This window comes from Mugil cephalus, chromosome 16 (genome assembly GCF_022458985.1).
Source record: "Mugil cephalus isolate CIBA_MC_2020 chromosome 16, CIBA_Mcephalus_1.1, whole genome shotgun sequence".
NCBI lineage: Eukaryota > Metazoa > Chordata > Actinopteri > Mugiliformes > Mugilidae > Mugil > Mugil cephalus.
In genome coordinates this window covers 2,837,453-2,857,836 of record NC_061785.1, presented here as the reverse complement: position 1 = coordinate 2,857,836, position 20,384 = coordinate 2,837,453, and the positions used below count along the sequence as shown (strand labels likewise).

Below are 20,384 nucleotides of genomic sequence, written 5' to 3'. Positions count from 1 at the left end.
CTTCCTCACGGATATTTTGTTTTTTATTTTTTTACCTGTATTAATAAATACATTTGTATCAATTTGTATGAATTTCTGTTGCTGTTAATGAATACTTCTATATTAATCTGTGCAGTAACTGGACATTTATTCACCAGAGCTGGTGAATTAGAAACAGATCAGTGTGACACTTTAACAAAGACTCCACAGAGTGTAATTCTGTTATTCATTCAGACTATAATATTTTGTGTTTATTGTTTTCTCCTTTTATGGAATGCTATATTTTCATATTACAACAGATTCCCTGTCTAAAAATAAACAAATTCAGTCTGAGCAGTTTGATCCAAGTGTTTTTGATCCACTGGCACAATTTGTATTTTTGGAGCTTGTCTCCAAAGCATGAAGTTTCAGATATATAATGCACATGCTGTAGGCTGGGAATGAGCTGTTGCAGGCCTTTGCTACAGCTGTCTTCAGGTGTACGTTGGTGTGTTTGAGACTGGATGCTGAAATGGTTGCCACAAAGAGAGTGTTTCTCACTTGGCTGGATGTCATGTATCATGGACAGAATATGTTTATGAAGAAAAACAAATCTACTCTCACCATCACACGATCACAAAGCTCGAGTTTCCTTTCTGCTGAAAGCAATACACACAATATACAAAACAATGTTCCATTGCACTATAAAGCACTTTAGCGTGCTGCTGTGATAAGGTGCACTGCATGTCTTCGAGACAATATTTCCTGGCATGGACATGTTAAACTGTGCAATCTTTAACTTTTTTGGTTATTGTTTCCTGCTACAGTAGAAAATGACTGATAGACATTAAATATTAATCTGATATGTGCACTCTTAAAACTGCTGGGTTGTTTCTGCAAACTCATTGGTGGGTTGTTCATGCTGGGTCATGTTTCTTGGTTGAAAGAGGTTCATTTATAGCTGAACACCTGGTTGGGTTAATTTGCTAGTGAAAAACAGTCAGAAAAGATGTCAACGGTTCCTCACCTATAAAACCATTCCTGCTTTGGGTATCATCTCATTGTTACCCCTCTAGTGATGTTATCCTGATGTTAATTTCATCAAAACCAAAGCAGCTGAAACTGACTGAACAACCCCCTCTGCTCCTGAATGGACCAGATCAGGATCGTAGGTGTTAAGAGGACCTGATGCTAAACACCAAGATTTTTTTGATATTTTGTATGTGGTGGCTGATATTTCTCATCCGTCCCAGCTGTCATTGGGCAAGAGACACGGTACAGAGACTGATATTTAAAACCTTTAAAAGTCTATGTTGAGCTTGTCTGCGGCTCTGAGCAGCAGTGACTTCCTGTCACGCTGTTACACAAATGTGAGTTTTTCTTGCTGATGTAGCAAACAAATCACGACGTAAAAGTTAATCTTAGATGAAGTTTATGTAAAGGAGCAAGCCATAAAAAGCTGTATTACTACTCCATGTCACATTACTGAAGTGCCTCCCAATCCCAAAGGCACTGACTCCATCAGTTTTCATTTGGGTTGAGAGAGCCAGGACGCAGATTTTAGCATGAGCATATGCAGTTTATCAAACTAACACCTGAGCTGAGAAAGACAAGAGCAGCAGGGGGTAAAAGTGAGCGTTAAATTATGGGCTGTGGAGGTCTTCACCTTCTGTCTGTTCTACTGCTGCTGTGCCAAGGGATTCAGCTCGGTCAAGGTAGGTGTATACTCTTCATTTTAACAGTTTTCACAATGTTCTCAAATCACAAGCAAATAGGGATAAAATAACAGAAATCAAAGCTCTAGGTAATGATCAGGGGATTTTGGGGCATTTATGTGTCATCACCCAGGTCCCATCATCACAAAGTTCTTCAACACGTAGAATTTTAAAAATGTATAATATAGTTTGAATGACAATTGAATGAATAAAATGATTATTGACAAATTGAGCTGTTTCCACTAAGTTGAGTGTTTTTATATAGTTATATTCTCAAATTGTTTCATTTTGTTGCTTGTGTTTCTTTGATTTGTACATTTCTTTCTAAATAACTAAAAAAAAAACAACAACTAGGAATGCACAAAAACTAAAATAAAAAACAAGTATCCAAGTTTACAAACCAGTAGCAATTACTTTGCCTCTGATATCAGTAATTGGTTTTAAATGACCATTCCAAATACACTCAAAGGTCAGTTTTTACTGTGAAGAATTAACTACCATTTAGGGGCCAAATCACATGCTCTGAGGTCCAGATGCACAGGAAAGGAAAGGAAAGGATAGAAGGATTAACTATAACACTCATAAACATGGTAACTCATTTGTCAAGGAAACTGTAAAGTGCATGTAAATGTGAAACTTTTTTTGCACCATCTGTTTAAGCAATTTTGAAAACATACATTTACACATAACTCACTGAATTATACCAGTGTGAATAATGTAAATCACCGCTATAACCATAACAGATGCACGATATTTAACAAAATGTGTGTTTTCTGCAGGAAATTGTGACAGTAATGAATTCCAGTGCACCAATGGACAATGCATTGACATAGACTGGAGATGTGACGGAACAAAAGACTGCACAGATGACTCTGATGAGCTGAACTGTCGTAAGTTTTTCAACTGATCACTGGAAGGAGATAAAGTAGAAAGGAAAACAGTCACAAAGAAACCAGTTTTTTTTTTTATGAACTGTTCAATAGTTTTTTGGAAGTGGGAAGATTCAATCCTGCAAGAAAAAAACATGACAAATAGTAATGAAGTATAAGTAGAGAAGCAAGGCCAGGGATGTTGTTTATTTTGCCTATTTACCTGTTTCCTCGTTGTCTTGTGTCAGCGCCGCCATCGTGCACCTCGCAGGAGTTTAAATGTGTGACGAGCGGCGAATGCATCTCACTGGCATTTGTCTGCGACGGGGACGAAGACTGCGTCGATGGCTCCGATGAACAAAGGACTTGTGGTACGCAGAATGAAGGTTTATGTGGTCAGACATGGAAATGTTAGAAATCTTGAATGTCTTGAAAACCTCTTGAAATGACACCATGTAAACATTTATTACATCAGCCAGAAGCTTTAAGGACATCACAGAGAATAAATAAGATAGCTGCTCTTGAGCACCAGGGATTTGCTGAACTAAGATGGCCACGCCCTCTCAGTATACTGCTTCAGGACTTTAATTTAAAGAACTTCCAATAGAGTTCATACAGGAACTTGAAAATATCTCCAGATCACGGTTTCATTTCAATTTACTGCTTTTTTTTTTATATAAATATATATTTCTTTACCATGATCTCGTAACCAAAGCAAATAAGAATGAAATATTGTGAATTAAAGCTGTAGGTAATGATCAGCAGAAAGGACTGTGTGGTGGAAGATTGCATTGTTTCATCTAGATAAGCACAGTCTGAGCATCATACTGAAATTCATAGCTTTGTCAATTAATTAGCTACTGAGTGGAACACACGGTTTTCATCACATTTTAGTTTCATGTTCAATGTAAAACGAGTTTTATTTCATTAGGGACAGATTTCCGTTATTGTAGCTCAGATCTTGTAGAAATCGTTTGACAGACACTTAATCAAAAGATTATTGAGGAATTTAGCTGTTTTGACTGCGTTGACATTTAAAACAATCAGATGTAACAGGATTCCTAAGGAAATCCAAAATTCATAGCCTCATTGCTTGTGTCTCAAAATTCAAGATTTCACTGTATTGATCCCCACAGGGACATTATTTTACCCAAGATAAGAAAATATACGTACATGACTAAATGTTACTAAAGGTTGTAAGTTGCTCTTCTACAGTAAATAATGAAGAGTGTGAGAATTTGACTTTTTTTTTTTTTCATTCAGATGGACGGACCTGCGCCCCAGACCAGTTCACCTGCCAGGAGGGTCAGTGCATCCCCGGGAAATACAGATGTGACCGTGTGAAGGACTGCGTTGATAACTCAGACGAGAACAACTGCAGTAAGGCCTTTACTTCCAGAATATGGTTGTACTCTCCGGTCCACAATCCTCACACTCATGAACATTGTCAGATATTCTTGTCTAATACTGAACTGAGATCTAACTAAGATCATATGGGTTTTTTTAGTGTCTACCAAGGTCACTCTTTTTAAAATCACTTTAAGTGTTTTGTTCTTAAATCGTCTCGTTATTGAAGTATGTTAAAATGTTCCAAAGGCTTTAGATGAATAAAGACAAGTGCAACGACAACTTATTCAAAGTTAGAATTTCTTACTTCAAGCATCTTCTCCTTTTGGTCTCCTAACATGAATCTGCTTGTTTTTAGTCCACATACACTATAGTTTGATCAAATATCTGCAGTAATATGTCCCTTATTTTATAACTTAAGTCAAGTGCTTTTTTATGAAGTAATAGAAGCATTCTGTGTATAAGTTAAAGTACGTTTGTGTTTGCAGACTATCCACAGTGCACCGAGAAGACGTGCGCTAACGGAGCCTGTTACAACAACTCGCAGCGCTGCAATGGGCTGCAAGACTGCAGAGACGGTTCTGATGAATTCAACTGCAGTGAGTAGACGACAGCAACCGTAGAGTCTCTAGTGCATCGAGGAAATGAATGTGGGAGTCATACATGTCTAAATATCTGAATGTAAAACCTGATGAAAGCATCTCTAAATGCTTCACTAATGTATCCTGTAGGTGCAAAAAAAAAAAAATTTTAAATATATATTTTATAGTATAAGTAGCTCACATGTCGTTTAACATGTCTCAGGGAGAATGTCACTTCAGGCTGCCAACTTGATTTAGCTTTCGCTGACCGTCGCCCCCTAGGGCAAAGACGTGGTTCTGCAATTTATTTATTTTGTGGCAAGCGGATAAACTTTTGAAAATAATTAGTTGCCAAACAATCAGCACCATCTAAAAAAATAAAAATAGTTCTTGATATTACTTTTTTTTTGTTTTTTGGATACAACCTTTTGGGATTTCTTTTATTGGATTAGTTTGGTGTTAAAATGAAGTATCCATATCGACCTCAATACCATCAAAATCTATGTAAATCTGTGTGTGACGACTGTAAATTCACTGTCTGGATATGCTTTGTGTGCAGAGGTGTAGTGGAGATGTGCCTGGACATACAATTGTGTCCTGATGTGCTCAAAGTTAATCTGCTGTCGTTAGCCTAGCCATGGTCTGACATGCTGAAAAACAAAATGTTGCAGACGCAGCATCAATGTGTTTGCATTCGCATGCGATTTCAACCCGGGCACCACCACCTTTGCACCTCTGCATCTTTATAAAGTTCTTACTCCTCGTGATATAGCGAGGCATTGACACCTATTAATCTGCCACTTATATTTTATAAGTCGTTTTCAATAATTAACAGAAAAGCTGTAAAACCAGTCACTGCGTTTATCTTTTCAGCAACTCAGCACTGTGCAATCCACCAGTTCCAGTGCACGAATGGCTACTGTATTTCTAACTCCTTTGTGTGTGACCATTGGGATGACTGTGGGGATAATAGTGATGAGCAAGACTGTGGTAAGGACGAATCAGGCTCTTGCACCGTTCTTTTGGTTTTATTAGTATACCTGCTGTTATTTCACCCTACTTGTTTATTTTTTAGAGTACCAAAGCTGCAGTGGCAGTCAGTTTACATGCACCAGTGGCCGCTGCATTTCTCAGGACTGGGTGTGTGACAACTTCAACGACTGTGGAGACTACAGTGACGAGAAGGGATGTGGTGAGTTTCCCCTAGTCCCCCCCCCCCACCCCACCCACCCCACACATACACACACACACACACACACACACACACACACACACACACCCCTAGAAGGCCCATGTCCATAAATAACCACAAGGACAAGACCTACACCATATTAGGAAGATGGTCATAATGTTGTACCTGTTTGGTGTATATCATATAATGTGATCATGCTTCTGAAACCAGTCATTGAGTTTAAATCCATCATTAGCATAGAAAACATATCAAAAGATAGTACATGGAAGTATTTCTGGTTTTCAGATAGCAACTCTCGAGACTGTTACCCCGGCGAGTGGGGATGCCCAGGCTCCCCGATGTGTATTCCAGTGGGCAAAGTGTGCGATGGCAAAGCTGACTGTCCTGGAGGGACCGATGAGACCAACACCACAGCACAGCAAACCTGTGGTAAGCCCCATTTTATATTGTCTTATTTTTTTATTTTTTTTTTCTCACATGATTCGCCAAGTTCTCACACTACGAATGCTTTTATTTCTGCCTACTCATGCGTGCTTTTATACCCATAGTGCAGTCTGATGTCTCATCCTTCACAAGGCTGTAAAGTTAGGTACAGGAGTTTTAAACAACGTGTAACGCACTCATAAACCTTTCTCAGAAGCCTTCGTTATTGCTTCCGTCACATAGTCTTGGTTTAAGATTAACACGTTTTAAAGATAAGTTTCGGTTGATAATGGCAGTTATGCCATCCAGGGAAATCTTTCAAGCATGCAACCAGAAATGACAATGAGTTTGAAATCTAGATGTTAATGTTTTTCCTAATAATTGTACACACAGGCCTTGAGCAGTGCTCCGCTTTGAGCTGCGAGTTCCTGTGCCACCCGTCTCCCCAGGGTGGCACATGCTACTGCCCTGATGGGTTTATTGTGGCCAACGACAGCCGCTCCTGCGTAGGTGAGTTCTCTGGTTTTGTAAGATAAGATAAGACAAGTCACATGCATGGTTATACACAGTAGTGAAATATAGTTGTTAAAATAGAAAAATAGTACTACAATACAAACAGTGATACAGCACACAATATAAAAAAATATATAGTAGATAGTAGTTTAATAGTAGTAGGGTTTAAGGAGCACACACAGATTTAGAGAAACGTTCCCGTGCTGTATCCAGACTTTGAGTTTAAGCTCCCCACTGTGCACAAGCATTGAAATCTAAAATCTACAGTCTGGTTGCTCATCACTTGTGATCTTCGACCTAATGCCTGAAAAATAAAACCACAACTATTCCATTACCTAGACTATAACGACTGTCAGATCTGGGGGATCTGTGACCAGCTGTGTGAGGATCGCCCCGGGACGCACCACTGCAGCTGTGCTAACGGGTACTTCTTGGAGCAGGGTCATGTCTGCAAAGCTAACGTGTCAGGTAACACATCCCCAAATAACTTAATGTATTCCCCCCAAAAATTATTTTGACAGATCAACTGAGTAAAAGTCTACTGTTGTCTGCTTCTTCTAAGATAATCATTAATTCTTTTTTTGTATGCATTCAGTTCAAAAGCTCTGGTTTTGTGTTTCTCAGCTGGACTACCACAGCTCATTTTCACCAACGGAGGAGACGTGATGATGGCAGATATACACGGCCGCTTTGTCAGGACTCTGGTGGCCTCACAGGGCAAAGGTGACGCTGTAGGAGTGGCCTACCACTGGCACAGCAGCACGGTCTTCTGGAGTGATACCTATACCAAAAAGGTCAGTCTGGCAACAAGTGTGTGTGCTGTAGTTTTGACTTTCAAGTTCTGGATCCTGTAGATACACCGATCAGCCACAACATTAAAACCACCGCCAGGAGAAGTAAATAACACTGACCATCTTGGGACTAATCAGTGTTCTGCTGGGAAACTTTTAGACCTGGCATTCATTCACGTGGATGTGACTTAGACATGTAGCCCCCACCTAGACCAGACCCCAGCAGGATGCAGCATGACACACACACAAAATTATGTTATGCCTGATCAGTGTAAATGTGAATTGTTATCAACACAAATTTAACTGGAGTTCATGCCAATCCACTTAATTCTTTCGTCAGGTTTATTCTGCCAATTATGATGGGACTGACGTGAAGGAGGTTCTCACTGCTGCGGTCCATAATGTTCAAAACCTCGCAGTGGACTGGATCAACTTCAAACTGTACGTGCTCGAAGCTCGGGTGGAACGCATCGACGCATGCAACTTCGACGGAGCCAATCGCGTGACACTGGTAGCTGAAAACCTGAAGACTCCTCATGGCCTCGCACTGGACCCTACAGTCGGGTGGGTTTAAATACTTTACTCTATCAAAGCCTGTAGAACGAACATCTTCTTTTAATAACGTGGAACACTACTGCTCAAAAAAATGAAAGGGACTATCAGAGTATAGCATTTAAACATCTAGGATAATCTAGGTGGGGGACCAGTGACATTTTGTCATCATCTTTTTGGACAGTTTTCCACTAGTTTTGCATTTGGCTGGGGTCCTGGTAGGGTCCTGGCCCCCATGCTCCCCTGACCTGAAGTCCAATACAAAGCCTCTGGGACTTTATGGTACATACATAATGACGCTGCCAGGTTGCACTTCAGTCCAGGAGCTTAGTAATCCCCTGGTTCAGATCGGGGAGGAGATACTCCATGCATACAAGCACATGGGTGCCACACAGACCACTGAGTACCATTTAGAGTTGCTGCTATTAAATTCCTGCAAAATGCAGGCTCTAAACCTGATGCACAGTTTTCACTTTTTCACATTTTTGGGGTGTCTTTGAATTCAATCCACTGTAGGTTGGTCATTTTCATTCCTAAAACATTACCCAATCTATATCAGTAGAGATACGGTATCCAACAGGATTTCTTTTGCCATTGAGATCTGATGTGTTTTCAAAGTGTCCCTTTAAGTTTTGAGCAGTATATTAGTGTTTATATGAGCTTGTGGCTGCTAAACAACATTTTGTACTTGTTTAAAACAAATTATGTCTGTTAAAGTTCTCATATAGTTCATATAGCATCCCTGGAAGTATTTACTTTTTGTTTGTTTGCAGGTACATGTTCTTCACAGACATGGGCATTTCCAATCAGCAGTCAAAGCTTGAACGCGCCTTCATGGATGGCAGTAATCGCGTGGAGCTGGTAAAAAGTAGGCTCGGCACGCCAACAGGAATCAGCCTGGATATCATCACCCAGAGGGTCTACTGGTCTGACAGCCACTTTGACACCGTAGAGACTGTCACATACACTGGCTTAGACAGGTACCAGTTGCGCCGAAAAGGCCGTCGGTCAGTATTTTCATACATTAAAACCAGGAAATAAAACGCTGTGATGTTTTCTCAGGAAAATAGTCCTCAACGGCGCAACCCAGTCCCCGCACCCTTTTGGACTTGCTGTGTTTGAAAACCACGTGTTCTTCACTGACTGGGCTAAGATGGGCGTGATCAGGACCAATCGTTTCAACGGCAGCGGGCCAGCACTCATCTATCGCACCACGAGTCAACCAGGACACGTTGCTGTCTCTCACGCCGTCCTGCAACCTGTTGGTGGGGATGCACCCTTTTCACCCTTTCTCTAAACCAAATCTTGACACAAAGCCACCAGCATCATGCATGACCCCACACGCCCCTCAAACACTCACAACCACAATCATATCATAACCCTACTCAATACTCAACCAATTGCACACATGTTGCTAATCAGTCAGATGTTTACAACCACCTTAACTCTCGCTCTGTTAGACTGCTTATTAGTTGATGCTGCACTCTGTTGTTGTGTAGTATCTTTTCTTGTAAGTGCATTGTCTCCCAAGTGTTTTGTACCATTTGCACTATTTGTACTGTCTGCAGAAGCTTGTACATGCACTTTATGGTCAGTCACCTGTATTGTTCTTAGTTCTGTGTCTTTATGTAGCTCCATGGTCCTGGAAGAGCGTCTCCTCATCTCACAACGTTCTGCCATATATGTGGCTAACGCTAAAAACTTGAAACCCACTTACTCCCACAACAGGACAAATCTGTCCTTACTCATTGGCTTCCTTCCGCCAAACCAGCTAAAACCACATTACAGGCACACGACTGTAACATAAAACCACAGCTGTACACAATTTTGACCCTGCACAAACCCAACTACTACTACTACTACTACTACTACTACTAAACTGGTCGCTTCTGTTTTGCTCTGCAGTGATGAACCCTTGTGGCAGGCACAATGGAGGCTGTCAGCACATTTGTTTGTTGAGTCACCGCTCCGACAATGACGGCTTGGGCTTCCGCTGCAAATGTCAACACGGTTACGACCTGCACTCTGACCAACGGACTTGTTTCAGTAAGTTTACCGCAATTAAGATAAAATGGCGCAATGTTTCTATTGCTGAGTTTACAATATTGTCTATGTTTTGCTAGAGAGAAATAATGAAATTTGTCATATTTCATGTTATTAAATGTAGAAAATTGTAGGAAACCTGTAGAAAAAAAGAAAATGAAAACAACACAATTGCTCATGAGTGATGAATGAAACTGCCGCTCACTCTGTGAACAGAGGTGAAGGACTTCTTGCTGGTAGCCAGCTCTCTAGCCATCCGGGGAATCCCGCTGAACTTTTCCCTCCAGGAGGACATCACCTTGCCTCTCACAGGACTTGGATCAACCTTTTCTGGCTCTGCAGTGGACTATGACGGCAAGGAGGCAGCCATTTTCTACAATGACAGGTCAAAAGGCCTCATCTATAAGTCAAACCTCAATGGCACTGGTAAGTATTTATTATGCTCGTGCAACAAGGGACCATCAGGAGGGAACTGAATAATTGACAAGTTAGTTTTTTTTTTTTCTTTAAAAGAAGTGTCACATCTCAGTGACTTGTTTGTATTCACTCCCAGTCCAACAGATCTTGACAGGCTACAGAGTGGGAACAGTTGATGCCATGGCTTACGACTGGACCTCCAATGTTTTGTTTTGGACCACAAGCACCTACAGGGCAGTAGTGGCCTTCAAGGTCACAGACAAGTCCAGACGAGACATTGTCACAGGACTGAGGTACCCAAAGGGCATTGCAGTGCATCCCGGAGCTGGGTGAGTACTCTTGATTTCTCAGAATTAATGCAGATTTTTTTAAAAAATTTAAGAAGATTTATTTATTTATTTTTTTTTAATAAGAACACACTGTGTTTGTATTATTACTATTTCACTTTTCATGCAATCTACTGCATATCCTCTACTTAGTGTCTTTCATTTGCTGCCATGGTCGATTATATTCAGTCCTGGTTAGACCATAATTCATAAAATTAAGATTTTATATTATTATTATTTGGGAATGATACTAAACAATCTGTGCGGTTGTTTGTCCAATCAAATGTCCACAGCTACTTGTTCTGGTCTGACTGGTATCGTCCAGCAGTTATAATGAGAAGCTTCACCGATGGCAGCAATGCTGTTCCTCTGGTCAACACAACGTTGGGGTGGCCGTTTGGACTTGCTGTTGACTACTTGTACGTGCATTGATGACCTATGTGGTTTACATGAACAATATCTTGCGTCTTTCTTTTTTGGCCTGATTACTCATGATTGCTCTTTTTCAGAATGGATCGGATCTACTGGGTTGACTCCCTGCTGGATCAAATTGGTCATGTTGACACTCAAGGACATGACAGGCAGACGTTCACCAATATTGGCCAAATCACTCAGCCCTACTCTTTGACTATTTATTCAGGTGAAAAACTAAAATTGCTAATAAATGTTCTTGTCACACATATGTAATATTTCTCTGATGTTAATTTGTGTTTGTACCCAGTCTAGTCTTCAGACTATCAGACAAATCAGTCATTTCTGTCTTGTAGACTATCTGTATGTGTCCGATACGAGAACCAGAGGGATATACGAGATGAGGAAGAGGGACGGTGGTGGAAACATTATGATCAGACAAGGAATCACTGGTATTTTGAATATCAAGTCCTACACAGCAGATCTCCAGAACCGTAAGTACACAAACAGAGTTGGCAAAATTTGTAAAGGTTCTGTTTGTCCAGACTAGATAGAAGAGAAGAAAGTAGAAGACAGTGGCTTGGTGCAAGAAAGAAGAAAGTAATGGACAGGTGGTTCAGTGAGAGACAGAAGAAAGTTCAGAACGGGGGCTTGGTGCAAGGAAGACGAAAGTAGAGGACAATGGCTTGTGCAAGAGAGAAGTAGGGTCTCAGTGCATCGTCACCCAGCAGCCTAGGCCTATGGCACCTGAGCAAGCGCTAACTATAAGCTTTATCAAGGCTCTACCCTCAAAGCTCAACCAGATGCATCCCTCCATATGAGCTGGCTCAAAGGTTTCTTCCTGTTAAAAGGGTGTGAAGCATCCTGAGGCAATTTGAGTGGTTATTGACAGTATATGAGCAAAACTCAGTTGAAAGTTGTTACCAGAAACCTACCAAACGACTGATCCCTTGTTTTTCTTCTATCAGTGGTGACCAGCCGTTGCAGTATGGTGCTCAACGGCTACTGCAGCCACTTCTGTTTCCCAACTCCGTCCTTCAGTCGAGTCTGTGGCTGTCCATATGGGATGAAACTTCAAACCAATCAGAGGGATTGCATCAAGGATGATTCTGTTCCACCACCAGACACCAACTGTGGCGAGTATGCCTTTGAGTGTGACGAGGGACGTTGTAGGCCCAACTCCTACCGATGCGATGGGATTGTTGATTGCGTAGACAAGACCGACGAGGCCAACTGCACTGATACAGGTGAAAGCATAGAAAAATTGTTATAGGAAATTCTAGAGTAAACTATTTGATAATCCAGTTGCATTTATCTTTTACCAGGAGCGACCTGCTCTCCTCAAGCCTTTACCTGCGACAACAGGCACTGCATCCATTCCAGCTGGCACTGTGACGGCATGGATGACTGTGGAGACGGTTCGGATGAAATTAACTGTCCCACTAGAGTCCCTACCACATGTGCGGCAGACTACTTTACGTGCGAGAACAACAGGTGTATCGCTAAAACATGGGTATGCGACGGTGACAATGACTGCGGGGATGGCTCTGACGAACACAACTGCAGTAAGCGTGGATTATTCACACCGTATTCACTCCTACTCATGTCATCAATGAAATGCTGCACGTGTATATATTATCTCATAAATGCACAGCAAAATATGAGTAAACAAACTGTGCCTGTGATTGTCAGATTCAACCATCACGACATGCCCTCCCTCCTACTTCTTGTGCCCTGACCACCGCTGTATTCACACCTCTTACGTGTGCGATGGAGACCAGGACTGTTTGGATGGCTCTGATGAGAAAAATTGCGGTAGGAAGTAGAAAGAGAGCAGAAAAAAAAATTGATTTGTGTACTTATCTAAAACTGTTGTGCCCTCCTTCCCTTGGTAGAGTTTTCCTGCACCTCCTATCAGTTTGCCTGTGCCAGTGGGGACCAGTGTGTCAGTAACGGTTATCGCTGCGATGGAGTGTTTGATTGCAGAGACCATTCCGATGAAAGAGACTGTCGTATGTCAACCACATAAACTGACAATATACATGACAAACTTAATTACACCAATTATGACAAGTGTGTCGCTCAGAAAAAAAGCCGTTGTAGTCACATTTTTCACATTTTCTCTGCCACCTCCAGCCACTCGCGGCCCAGGCCTCTGCCACGACGACGAGTTCCAGTGCCAGGCCGATGGTTTCTGCATTCCGGATGACTGGGAGTGCGACGGACATCCAGACTGTGAGGATGGATCGGACGAGCACAATACCTGCCCACCTGTCACTTGCAGTTCCAGCCAATTCCAGTGTACCAACAAGATGTGCATCCCAATGAGCTGGTTGTGTGACGGTGACAATGACTGTCGTGACATGAGCGACGAACAAAATTGCCCCACCCCGCCATTTACTTGTCCTTCTGGACAGTGGCTGTGTCCCACCGACCAGGTGTGCATTGACCTGGACAAGGTGTGCGATGGTCAGAGGGACTGTCCAAATGGAGCGGATGAGTCACCTATCTGCAGTGAGATTTATTCTTTGTATATCACATTGAAGCCTTTGTGAAAAGTATTTTAAAAAATAAATACTGTATGTACACCAATCAGCCACAACATTACGAACACTGACAGTGAATAACCTTCCAATAACCATCTTGTGACAATTAAATGTTCTGCTGGGGAACTTTTGGACCTGGCATTCATTCATGCGGCTGTTACTTGTGACATGTAGCACCCACCTAGACCAGACCAGACACCCCCACACTGTAGAAAATGGCACTCCTCGATGGCGGCAGCCGTCCCTAACAGGATGCAGCCTGACAGTATCCTTAAGGATACTTCAAAAATACGTGAAGAACAGCACAAGGTGTTGACCTGGCCTCCAAATTCACTAGATCCTAAGCTGTTCAAGTATCTGTGGGATGATCCACAGAGCCCCCTCCCCTCAACCAATAGGACCCACTAACAACATCCTGTTGTCAGATACCACAGGACACCCTCAGAAGGCCCATGTCCATTCTTTGATGAGTTACAACCGTTTTAGAGGCACAAGGTAGTACCTACACAATATTAGGAAGGTGGTCATAACGTTATGCCTGATTGGTGCATGGGATATACATAATAAAAATAGGCCATTCATTTGACTAATAGAAGCTCAATATTAATACACTGTTGTGTACTTTCACGAAGACCAAGATGACTGTGCACTGAACAATGGGGGCTGCAGCGATGACTGTGTGCAAGGTCCATTTGGAGCTCAGTGCACATGTCCACCAGGATTTCAGCTCCTCAATGACTCCAAGACCTGCGATGACATCAACGAGTGCATGATCCCTGGTTTCTGCAGCCAGGAGTGCTACAACGAGAGAGGAAGCTTCAGATGCTACTGCTCAGACGGTTATCTCCTGGAGCCCGATGGGCGCACCTGCAAAGCTAAAGGTGAGCACTGATGCAGCTTGATATGATGCTAAATCAATGTCATATAAAGTAAGTTGCTTTTGAAAGCAAACAGAATATGTGAAAGTATACACAAAGACAAACTCAAAAATTTTCCGACTTTAGACCCACTAGCGGCAGTACTTTTGGTTGCCAAGCGTAGCCAGATCATCGCCAACCGAATCAACATGAATCCACCAGAGATTCGTCCAGTCGTCACCGGTTCAAGCATTGTGACTGTCGACTTTGACCGTGTGACGTCCAGAATCTACTGGGCTGATGCCACCCAGAAGAAGATATGGAGTGCCTACCAGAACGGCACCGACAAACAGGAAGTAAGTGAAATGGTAGAATTTAAATCAGGGGGTGTCCATCTAATTTTAGTTCAGGAAATCACATGACAACTCAGTTTGGTCTCAACGGGGCCAGATCAGTGACATAATAGCAGAATAAGTCATAAATAAAGACAACCTTTGTTTTAGTGTATTTAATTACCCTTTTATAAAACATTCTAGGAACAACCTGAACATTTTAAATGAAAATAAGTTCATTGTTGCCATTGGCTGTTTAGTTCTGGTTTCCCAGGTTTGTGTTATTTCTCCTTCTCCACTGGTCTTCCTCCTTCATCTCCTTCTCCTCTACCTTCTTCCTTCCACATCTCTTTCGCCAATGGCGTCACCTCATCGTCTTTTCTCACTTCCTCCTTCCCTTCCATCTTTCCTTTTCCCTCTCTTATTTCTTCCACCCACTAATTATTTTCCAATTGCTTCTCATCGTCTTTTCTTACTGTCTCCTTTCTTCTTCTCCTCTTTCTTTTCAAATTCATCCCGCTGTTCTAGGTGTTCTCCACTGGACTAATGGTACCAGAGAGTATTGCCGTGGACTGGGTGGGTCGCAACCTTTACTGGACCGATTCTGTCATGGAGAACATCGAGGTGTCCACCCTAGACGGTCGCTTTCGGAAAGTCCTGTTGACCAAAAATGTTACAAGCCCTCGTGGGCTGGTGTTAGACCCCCGCAACCAGTGAGTAGAGAGTCTTCAGATGTTTTCTCTTTTGTTGTTTGTTTGTTTTTTAAATTTGGTATTACACTGCTGTAATTATTAAATTTATGGTCATCTCAAGCAATTCTTGATTGCTCTGCCTCTATAAATACTTTGCACTCTAAAACAATGTTATTTCTTCCAGTACAAACCTGATGTTCTGGTCAGACTGGGGTCAGAACCCCAGGATCGAGAGAGCAAGCATGGATGGAGTCGCAAGACAAGTGATTGTCAGCACTAAGGTCTTCTGGCCCAATGGCCTGGCGTTGGACTATACCACACACAGGGTCTACTTTGCTGACGCCTACCTCAAATATATTGACTACTGTGACTATGATGGCAACAACCGCTATCAGGTCATGGCAAGTGACATGGTGGGTTTACTTCTTGACACTTGATGAAACATAAAACATAGCAGAATCAATGATCTGACGAATATTAATTAACCTGTAGATGAAAAGGAGCACTTGGAGCAAATACTCATTTAGATCTAGTTTGAAAACCATGTATTCCCCGGGTCACACCAGGTTCTCCAGCACCCACACGGTATGACCATTTTTGAGGACAACATCTACTGGTCGGAGCGCTACACCAGCAAGGTGATGAGGACAAACAAGTTCCACGGTGGTAATGTCACCATTCTGATGAAGAATGTCTACCAGCCAATGGGCATGGTCATGGACCATCCTATCAAACAACCCTCAGGTCAGCTCCAATTCATACCTCCATTATTGTTGTTTTTCGGAAGCATATAAAGGTGCCTTCGACTGCATATATTCTTTTTGAAGTTACACTAGCCACAAGCTTTGGCAAATATCCTTTTAACTTTAGCAGAGAGAACAACAATATACATTGGTGGCAGCCACACCCGAAATAGAAATACTACCTAACACTAACATTGTGTTACCAAACACCACATCCATTCTCTGACGAGTCTGCAAAATATTAGGAAGATGGTCATAATGTTATGCCTGATCAGTGTATATAGTGATAAAATAAAACAAACAAACAAAACACACTCCACAAATTAGCATGTGAACAGTCAACCACAGTGGGCTCTCCAAATCATGTTGTGCGAGTCATTTAAAAGTGGATTTAAGTGTGAAGGTGACATTGTGGTTTTGTTTTTAGCCATCAACCCGTGCAGTGAGCATCTGTGCACTCAGCTGTGCCTGCTGTCAGTCTTGAGACCGAGGTATCACACCTGCCACTGTCAGTCTGGTTGGAAACTAGATAGTGACCAACGCACTTGTGTTAAAGGTACGTTTTCTGTGTAACAGATCTCTGTGTGCCACCGTCCATGGAATCTAATCATATTGAAATGTCATGTAAATCAATGTGAATGAGATTTAATTGTTTAGAGATGAGTTTTGTTTAGCATTGTGTTCTTATCGTCATGTGCATTTCTGTTATACCCTAGATGAGAACCCCTTCTTGATGGTGGTGAGGGATTCTGTGATTTTTGGCATTCCCCTGGACCCTACCGACCCTAGTAACAATGCAATGATTCCGGTGTCTGGCATCAGCCTGGGGCGGGACATTGACTTTGATGACCAGGAGCAGTTTGTCTACTGGGTGCAGAGTATTGTAAGTGACTATATTAAACTGAAGAAACAGAAACATGTAATGAACCTGAATATAATCCACGTAGAAGAGAAGATTAGGCTTTGCAGGATATTATCAGTTTATGATAATAGATTGCTGATGTCAGCTTTCAAATCTCCTTTCATTGCTGTTTCTTTTCTTTTGCATTACTTACGTAATCGCCACTTTTAAAGTTCTTTTTTCTTGTTACATAAGGGCTCAATTTGGCGAGTGAAAACAACCGGGACCAACAGATCCGAATTTGCTCCGACTGCTTTCATGGGCTCTCCATCTGGTCTGGCTTTCGACTGGATAAGTCGAATAATGTATTACACCAATCCCAGCGCTAAATCCATCGAGGTAAGAACCTGCCGAGGCAAAGTGCATGGTGCCCAAATTAGCCCAATATAAGTAGTTACATGAATCTTGTGAAAGTTAATTTAAGGAAATGATAATAATAACAATAACTGGAGGTGATACTGCTCACTACTTCCAAAAAATAGCTGTAGCACATTCAGTCTTAATTATATTGATTGTAGATGCCTTGGTTTGAACAAACATTACATTAATCGCATTTATGTGTATTTTAAACATTCCTGTGCAAACATTTTACGCAAACACTTTAGATTTATATTCATATCAGGGCATAACACTAAGGAAGCATCAGGTCTGTCCTAAATTCATTCACCCACGTATATTGCTATTGAAAACTTCATGCATCTTGCAGTGAGTGTGGAATTACACAAAGAGACAGAAGCATTGAAATACGGAGAATAACAGCTGCAATTTGTCCAAGACACGAATAATTACAATATCCTTAAAAATATATTTATTTGGCTTTATTTATTTGTTTGTTTATTTTTTGTTGCTGTTCAATGCTGACCTAAGACACGCTTTGTGTACAAGTAAATAAACGAAACTTTTTATTTTTCACCTAGGTTATCCGTGTAGATGGAAATGAGAAATATAGGAAGACCCTCATCACCTCAACTGGCAAACCAGAGGGAACAGGAGAACCCCTTGGAATTGTCCTGGATCCAGCCAGAGGGTAAAGCACCCGTTCATTCTACACTATAATAATAATAATAATAATAATAATAATAATAATAATAATAATAATAATAATGAATTTGAATTTAGTAACATGGACAAAGAAATAACTGGAGGGTTTTCTAAAGTAAGACAACACCTCTAATCAGAGTATTTCAGATTACAATAATGGTAAACGTGGTCAAACCACTAAATGACAACGTGATTTCTTTGTGCAATCAAACTGTTGGATATATGAAACCTCTCACATTTTTTACTTGTACAACTCTCCACAGGAAATTGTTTTGGACAGACAAGGGGTCGGACAATGGAGTTCCTCCAAAGGTTGGCAGCGCTAACATGGATGGAAGCAACCCAGCAAACCTCTACACAGGCAACATGGCGAACATCGGCTTTATCGCCGCTGACATCTCTGCCAGCAAACTGTACTGGGGTGTGGCCGGCTCAGGGGTGGTATGTATAGAACACCTGACCAGCATAAAGACTGTGACCAAAAATGCAATTACAGTATCCTTTTAGGATATTGAGATCCCCTCATTTGTTGTTTTGTTTGTGATCAAAGGTTGCATCTCATTTATATTCAACTAAGCTTTTATGTAAATGTTTTCTTAGAATAATTTTTGTACCTATTGTCACACTTTCAGCAACTAACCCCAGTAATCTAAATAACTCCAAATGGATGTTTTTCTTCTTTGTCTGTTGTCGTCACCTGTTGCAGTTTTATCTTTACTCAGTCTTCACGGTCGCTTCTATCTCCTCCATTTATCCAGATCGAGTGCGGCACCATGGATGGAGTAAGCCGAGTTACGGTGGTCAGTGGCCTGTCCCATCCATGGGGGCTGACGATCCACCAGAACTACCTCTACTACACCGACCTGGACTATGAGGTCATTGAGAGGGTGGACAAGGACTCTGGGGCCAACATGGTGGTGATGAGGAGTGGCATGTCCGGCCTGCGTGCTCTCAAAGTCCACGCCAGAGATAGTACGTGTATTGTTGAGTAGATAGATCTTTTGAGAACAGTCCAGAAGCTATAAGTTTCTTTTGTAGAAAAGACGATGCAACAGTCAAGCACGGACCTAAATAATTGGGTTTATTCAGTATCACAAATAAACTGCATATAAACTGGAGTTTCCCCCAGAAAACAACTGATTTAGCTTATGCAAAAAAGTCCTTCTACCAGTGTTGAGTTTGACACTAGTTCAGCTCCTATTTTAGATTACAATTCTTGTATATTATATGTTGTTCGTAGTTCAATCAGGCAGATAGACTGAGCCAATATGAAATCAAAATTGACATATTTTAGAAATTAAAAGTTATTTTCTTACGGAAACCACAGTTCCACCACTTTGCCAAAAAATAAATCTGAAATGAGTCAGTTGTAACAGCATTAGACTGAAGGTGTAAAGGCCGTGGGTTTCGGCAGAATTGTATCACATTCATTGCGGTCTATGGCTGAGGTGCCTTGCTTTTCACCCAAGTGACAGAAAGAACTGACACACTCTCCCCATGAATAAATGAATAATTCTTTTCTGTTGTATATTCTGTCAGACTCAGCAGGGACCACCAATGCTTGCAGCACCAACAACGGGGGGTGCCCACACTTGTGTCTGCCCAAGCCAGACAATCAAAAGACTTGTGCCTGCACCACAGGGTTTCACCCCTCTCACGACGGCTCCACCTGTGAAGAGTACCAATCTTTTGCCGTTGTCTCTACCACCAAATACATCCGTGGCTTCCACATCAATAGCTCTGACCACTCTGAAGCTATGGTGCCTGTTGGTGGACGTATGTTGGCTTTATTTTGTTTTGCATTGTGTTACAAGCCTGTTTTGCTAACATATGGCAGTATATGCTATAAGCTTTCCTTTTCTTTTTTTCAGCGTCCTACTCTGTTAAAAACAAGCTGGACCTTCACATTGAATCTGGCTTTGTATACTGGACTGACAATAGCACCTCCAGCCTATACCGGGGCATCTCCAGGGCCAAAACAGACGGAGGGAGTTACAGCAGGATCATCTCTTCAGGAGTTGGAAGAAGAGGCATCCAAGGCCTGGCTGTAGACTGGGTTGTAGGTACGAAGATAACCTCCCACACAACCACCCCTTAAGTCATTATTTTTCCAAGAGGGTCCTATGAAAATAAC

At 41.7% G+C, this 20,384-nt stretch overlaps 1 protein-coding gene across 1 annotated transcript in view; it reads left to right on the top strand.

Annotated features, from left to right (window-relative positions):
• Positions 1-1,449: 1,449 nt before the first annotated feature.
• The window catches only part of lrp2b (low density lipoprotein receptor-related protein 2b), a 42,528-nt gene continuing 23,593 nt past the window's right edge, over positions 1,450-20,384 (top strand). Inside the window, exons 1-38 of the mRNA XM_047609755.1 lie at positions 1,450-1,673; positions 2,453-2,563; positions 2,791-2,913; positions 3,806-3,922; positions 4,378-4,488; positions 5,344-5,460; positions 5,546-5,662; positions 5,948-6,091; positions 6,479-6,595; positions 6,938-7,066; positions 7,223-7,392; positions 7,730-7,953; positions 8,715-8,921; positions 9,004-9,206; positions 9,847-9,987; positions 10,201-10,410; positions 10,538-10,730; positions 11,021-11,146; positions 11,237-11,367; positions 11,495-11,632; positions 12,107-12,385; positions 12,464-12,703; positions 12,831-12,953; positions 13,034-13,150; positions 13,275-13,652; positions 14,317-14,565; positions 14,689-14,897; positions 15,402-15,586; positions 15,750-15,978; positions 16,132-16,309; positions 16,736-16,864; positions 17,025-17,191; positions 17,405-17,548; positions 18,127-18,236; positions 18,514-18,691; positions 19,009-19,222; positions 19,790-20,026; positions 20,122-20,313. Of these exons, the coding sequence (XP_047465711.1) occupies positions 1,604-1,673; positions 2,453-2,563; positions 2,791-2,913; positions 3,806-3,922; positions 4,378-4,488; positions 5,344-5,460; positions 5,546-5,662; positions 5,948-6,091; positions 6,479-6,595; positions 6,938-7,066; positions 7,223-7,392; positions 7,730-7,953; positions 8,715-8,921; positions 9,004-9,206; positions 9,847-9,987; positions 10,201-10,410; positions 10,538-10,730; positions 11,021-11,146; positions 11,237-11,367; positions 11,495-11,632; positions 12,107-12,385; positions 12,464-12,703; positions 12,831-12,953; positions 13,034-13,150; positions 13,275-13,652; positions 14,317-14,565; positions 14,689-14,897; positions 15,402-15,586; positions 15,750-15,978; positions 16,132-16,309; positions 16,736-16,864; positions 17,025-17,191; positions 17,405-17,548; positions 18,127-18,236; positions 18,514-18,691; positions 19,009-19,222; positions 19,790-20,026; positions 20,122-20,313 (6,457 nt within the window). The 5' untranslated portion in view covers positions 1,450-1,603. The remainder of the gene's footprint in view (positions 1,674-2,452; positions 2,564-2,790; positions 2,914-3,805; positions 3,923-4,377; positions 4,489-5,343; positions 5,461-5,545; positions 5,663-5,947; positions 6,092-6,478; positions 6,596-6,937; positions 7,067-7,222; positions 7,393-7,729; positions 7,954-8,714; positions 8,922-9,003; positions 9,207-9,846; positions 9,988-10,200; positions 10,411-10,537; positions 10,731-11,020; positions 11,147-11,236; positions 11,368-11,494; positions 11,633-12,106; positions 12,386-12,463; positions 12,704-12,830; positions 12,954-13,033; positions 13,151-13,274; positions 13,653-14,316; positions 14,566-14,688; positions 14,898-15,401; positions 15,587-15,749; positions 15,979-16,131; positions 16,310-16,735; positions 16,865-17,024; positions 17,192-17,404; positions 17,549-18,126; positions 18,237-18,513; positions 18,692-19,008; positions 19,223-19,789; positions 20,027-20,121; positions 20,314-20,384) is intronic.